Below are 5,679 nucleotides of genomic sequence, written 5' to 3'. Positions count from 1 at the left end.
CTTCCTGCCGACGCTTTTCGCACTCCTCAATGACGCGCAATCTTTCTTCGAGCATTTGTTGCTCGCACTGCTCGTCGATCCGTTTAAGTTCAGCTTCCAGCACTGCATTGGAGTGTGCGGCTGGAGCACTTAAACCGCGATGGCGGATCTGCTCGTGATGGCGCGCTTTCTCCAGTATGCCGCCATGCTCGCCTGGCGCGCTTCGCGCGCGCGCATTTTCACATTTAATGTCCATCGCTCTGTATTCGTCGTCGAGCTCATCCGCGATAGACGACGCTGAGTCAATGACGATGTCGCCAAGCTCCTTCATCACGGCCGCTAGCTCACGCTTGGCGTACCGAGCTCCCGCACTAACTCGTCCACTTCGCTTACGGATGACCCTCTTGACGTTGGCCTTTCCGTGGCGGCCCGCATGATCGTTGAGCTGGCCAACGGGTCCGAAGTGGCCGGCTGCACACTTCTCCTGCATGGTGGCCTCTCGGTGGTGGGCGGATGCTGCTCCTGCCCTGTACCAACGAGCTCCTCGATGCGCGGGGCCACTGGACGAAACATCACTTATCACGTAGGTTTGTAGGTAGATCCGCGAATGATCCTTCGGGTCACTATTGCTACTCAATCGCGTTAACCCCGAACGGCGAATGTTCCTTGGTGGAATCGCGACTCAATCGCGTCAACTTAGCACCTTCCGTTCGACGGAAAACACTCGCGGGTTCACTTCATACACGTCCCGTTCAACGGGAACCACTACACATTTTTTAAAAAACGCGCGTAGTGGTTCCCGTTGAACGGGACGTGTATTAAGTGAACCCGCGAGTGTTTTCCGTCGAACGGAAGGTGCTAAGTTGACGCGATTGAGTCGCGATTCCACCAAGGAACATTCGCCGTTCGGGGTTAACGCGATTGAGTCGCAATAGTGACCCGAAGGATCATTCGCGGATCTACCTACAAACCTACGTGATAAGTGATGTTTCGTCCAGTGGCCCCGCGCATCGAGGAGCTCGTTGGTACAGAGCAGGAGCAGCATCCGCCCACCACCGAGAGGCCACCATGCAGGAGAAGTGTGCAGCCGGCCACTTCGGACCCGTTGGCCAGCTCAACGATCATGCGGGCCGCCACGGAAAGGCCAACGTCAAGAGGGTCATCCGTAAGCGAAGTGGACGAGTTAGTGCGGAGAGCTCGGTACGCCAAGCGTGAGCTAGCGGCCGTGATGAAGGAGCTTGGCGACATCGTCATTGACTCAGCGTCGTCTATCGCGGATGAGCTCGACGACGAATACAGAGCGATGGACATTAAATGTGAAAAATGTGAACGATGCCCCCAACCGTATATTAACAACGCTACTTTGTGTTGCAAGCCAACATGGACGCCCAACGAACTAATTTTCGCTATATTCGTTCGGGGTTAACGCGATTGAGTCGCAATAGTGACCCGAAGGATCATTCGCGGATCTACCTACAAACCTACGTGATAAGTGATGTTTCGTCCAGTGGCCCCGCGCATCGAGGAGCTCGTTGGTACAGGGCAGGAGCAGCATCCGCCCACCACCGAGAGGCCACCATGCAGGAGAAGTGTGCAGCCGGCCACTTCGGACCCGTTGGCCAGCTCAACGATCATGCGGGCCGCCACGGAAAGGCCAACGTCAAGAGGGTCATCCGTAAGCGAAGTGGACAAGTTAGTGCGGAGAGCTCGGTACGCCAAGCGTGAGCTAGCGGCCGTGAAGAAGGAGCTTGGCGACATCGTCATTGACTCAGCGTCGTCTATCGCGGATGAGCTCGACGACGAATACAGAGCGATGGACATTAAATGTGAAAAATGTGAACGATGCCCCCAACCGTATATTAACAACGCTACTTTGTGTTGCAAGCCAACATGGACGCCCAACGAACTAATTTTCGCTATATTAGTCGAACCTTGCGATTTGTTCTGCCCGTATACTACCCAACCGAGACGGGTTTTTGAAGCTGCTAGCTCGCAGGGTTCCCTTTCAACGGTTTTCAGCGACTGCCCCACGAATATGTTATCTATTCCGATAAGAATGCGCGGTGCTGCTTCAGTATACTCGCGCAGTGGTAGTCCCCTAAGATGCTCGAACTCCTCGCTGATGAGGGAAGGCGCTACCGACTGCTTCCTGAGATTCAAACTGGACACAGTGCGAACTCCATGTAGGTCGAATACCGCTGAGCTTTCGACCCCAGAGATTCTCAGCGACACCTCAACGGATTGGTCCTCGTGGCGCTTTTGGTTCCCTGTCCAAGTAATGCAAAGCGGTTGAGGCTTTCCAGTAAGTCTCAGCTCCTCCACTAAAGAGTGGTCCATGAAAGTTCCCTCTGAGCCGTCATCCAGCAGGGCAAGCGTGTTGATGGCCTTGCCATTCCCGTGAAGCGTCACCGGGATATATTTAAGCAGGACACCATCGTGTGGGCCAGTATGGACGTTGCAGCTCAGCGTTTTCTCCGTAGCTTCACTTGACTGGCGTGCTCGTGTATATTCTTCGTCGTGAAGAAGCTTGTTGTGCCGTCGGTTGCAACCGTTTACTCCGCACAACACATCCACACGACAGGAATGAGGATGTGTTTGGATGAACGAAGCGCTTGCGGCCAAGGCTCCACGAATCCTTATCGGGGTCGACAACATTTTCGTTGGACAGGCGCTGAGAACCGTGGAACGAGAGCCGAACGAACCAGCCGCTTCAAAAACTCGTCTCGGTTGGGTGTTGTATGGGCCATACAAACAGTCCGGTTCTAAAGAGGTAAAGATGGCATCGGTAAATGCCCACATCTGTCCGTGTAACAAAGAAAGAGATGATAGAATAAACATGGCATTGAAAGACTACTTCACGCTAGAGTCACTTGGAATATACCGACCGACTACAAGTTTACGTTCGCGGGATGAGGAACGCGCGCTGATGTTGCTTGGAACCAGCGTTCACTTAAAGGATAATCGCTATGAGGCTGGTCTGCTGTGGAAGTACGAGGATGTTAAGTTGCCTGATAGCCGAGCAATGGCCCTAAAGCGACACGAGTGTCTCGAAAGAAAATTGCGAAGAGATCCCGACCTGGCTAAAGCAATGCACAACAAGATCGTGGAGTACGAGCAGAAAGGGTACGTCAGAAAGCTCACTCCCGAGGAGCAGGTTACTCGAACGCCAAACGACTGGTACCTGCCGATCTTCCCGGTGACCAATCCGAATAAGCCTGGGAAGATTCGAGTAGTGTTCGATGCGGCGGCAAAGGCGAACGGAGTAAGCCTAAACTCCATGCTACTCACCGGCCCGGACCAATTGGTGAGTCTACTCATGGTCCTATTTAAGTTCAGAGAGTACAAGGTGGCAGTGACGGGAGATATCCGCGAAATGTTCTTCCAGGTAGACATGAACCCTCGCGACCAGCGCAGCCAAATGTTCTTATGGAACGACGGGAAACTCGGTAGCGACCCACAGCATTACGTACTACAAGTGATGACATTCGGTGCCGCGTGTTCACCCAGCACCGCGCACTACGTCAAGAACGTAAATGCGGAAAGGTTCGAGGCTACACTACCCAAAGCTGTGGAGTGTATAAAGTACGAGCATTACGTGGACGACATGCTCGCGAGCGTAGAAACAGAGCAAGAAGCCATAAATCTAACCCGTGACGTCCAGTACATACACTCCCAAGGCGGGTTTGAGATACGGAATTGGCTGTCCAATTCCACCACGGTGAAAATGTTATTGAATGGCAACGAGAACAACGGAGTGGACATTCCTGTCGAGAGCGAAATGACGACGGAAAAGGTCCTTGGAATGTGGTGGAACACAGCGGCGGACGTGTTCACGTTTAAAATATCCCCGAGGTACGATCCACGAGTGCTGCTTGGTGAGCGAGCGCCTACGAAGAGGATCGTACTAAAAACGCTTATGGCAATTTATGATCCCTTGGGGCTAATAGGAAACTTCCTCATGTATCTGAAGATACTTCTACAGGAGTTTTGGCGCGCTAAGAGCCCATGGGATGACGAGGTTATCGGACACCTCGCCGTTAAGTGGCAAATCTGGGTAACCGCGTTGCCCAATGTTCAAAGAGTCAGCGTCCCAAGGTGTTATCGGAGTAAGACGACGGCCAACGCAGAAAGAGTAGAGCTCCACATGTTCTGCGACGCCAGTGAAAATGGGGCATCAGCCGTCGCCTACCTACGATTCGAGGAAAACGGTGTGATCGAGTGCGCCCTAGTAGGCTCAAAGACGAAGGTGGCCCCTATTACGTTCGTTTCCATCCCACGACTGGAACTTCAGGCCGCAGTCATAGGTGCCCGCTTAGCAGAGACGATACAGTTATCCCACCGAATTGCTATAACTCACCGATTCCTCTGGACGGATTCGCGCACCGTTATGAGTTGGTTGCTATCCGACCATCGCCGATACAGCCAGTTCGTGGCAGTTAGGATCAGTGAGCTACTAGATACTACAAACCCGGAAGAGTGGAACTGGCTATCTACACGGCTCAACGTAGCGGATGAAGGAACAAAATGGCAAAAGCCACCAGACCTCAGCCCCTCGAGTAGGTGGTTCCGTGGGCCTGATTTCCTATGGGAACCAAAGGATCAGTGGCCCATAGTCGAACAAAAACCCGGAGAGACAAGCGAGGAGATTCGACATAGCCTGCTACATCACACGGTCACGACGCCAAATATCGAGTTCACCAGATTCTCAAAGTGGCAACGGCTACTAAGGGCGGTAGCTTATGTATACCGCTTTTTGGGAAATTGCAGGAAGGGCATAGCCAAAGAGCATAAGCAACTTGATAGCCTGACGCATGAAGAGCTGGAGCGTGCAGAAAACGCAATTTATCGAGATGTACAAAGATCTGAGTATGCCGACGAGATACATGTACTCAGCAGTAAAGAATGTGTGAAGCATCCTTGGAAGCGACCACTGCAGAAATCGAGCCCGCTGTATAAGCTAAGCCCGATGCTGGATGTGAATGGAGTGCTACGCATCAAAGGCAGGATCGAGAAATGTGTATGGGTCGGCGAGGATACCAAGCGCCCCATAATTCTCCCCCGACGGCACTACGTCACTGAACTGCTGATTAACAGTTACCACAGCAAGTACAAGCACGCCAATCACCAAACAGTCATCAATGAGGTCCGCCTTAAGTATCACATCCCGCAGCTCAAGGCCACGTACAACCAGGTAAGGCACCGATGCCAATACTGCAAGGTAAAGTGTGCGCTCCCTCAAAACCCCGCAATGGGAAATCTGCCGCCCCAGCGACTAGCAGCATTTCAGCGACCGTTCTCGTACACCGGAATTGACTACTTCGGTCCGATGCTAGTCTCAGTGGGGAGAAGAGCTGAAAAACGGTGGGGAGTCATATTTACGTGCCTGACAACGCGAGGGATCCACATCGAAATCGCACATAGCCTCTCCACAGATTCCTGCATATTTGCGATCCGCAACTTTATCACGAGGAAGGGAATGCCTCTCGAGTTCATCAGTGATCGAGGCACAAACTTCGTAGGAGCCTCACGTGAGCTACGGGAAGCGATGGCAGCAGTGGATCAAGAGCGCCTGATGACAGAATTCGTCCAACCTACAACGTAATGGATTTTTAATCCACCTGCTGCGCCACATTTTGGAGGATCATGGGAACGACTGGTACAATCAATTAAGAAAACGCTTACCAAACTGGCCCTTCCACA

The 5,679-nt window shown here is 52.7% G+C and overlaps 1 protein-coding gene across 1 annotated transcript; it reads left to right on the top strand.

The window, feature by feature from the left end:
- Positions 1 to 2,578: 2,578 nt before the first annotated feature.
- LOC131292769 (uncharacterized) lies at positions 2,579 to 5,170 on the top strand (the record flags this gene model as incomplete). Its single annotated transcript, XM_058320854.1, has 1 exon — positions 2,579 to 5,170. A coding segment is annotated over exon 1 (2,592 nt), but the record flags the coding sequence as incomplete, so codon positions are not given.
- Between the last annotated feature and the right edge of the window lie 509 nt (positions 5,171 to 5,679).

This window comes from Anopheles ziemanni, unplaced genomic scaffold (assembly GCF_943734765.1).
Source record: "Anopheles ziemanni unplaced genomic scaffold, idAnoZiCoDA_A2_x.2 U_2, whole genome shotgun sequence".
Classification (NCBI taxonomy): Eukaryota; Metazoa; Arthropoda; class Insecta; order Diptera; family Culicidae; genus Anopheles; species Anopheles ziemanni.
The sequence above is the reverse complement of the archived record's forward strand: the minus strand, read 5'-3'. Positions and strand labels throughout refer to the sequence as shown.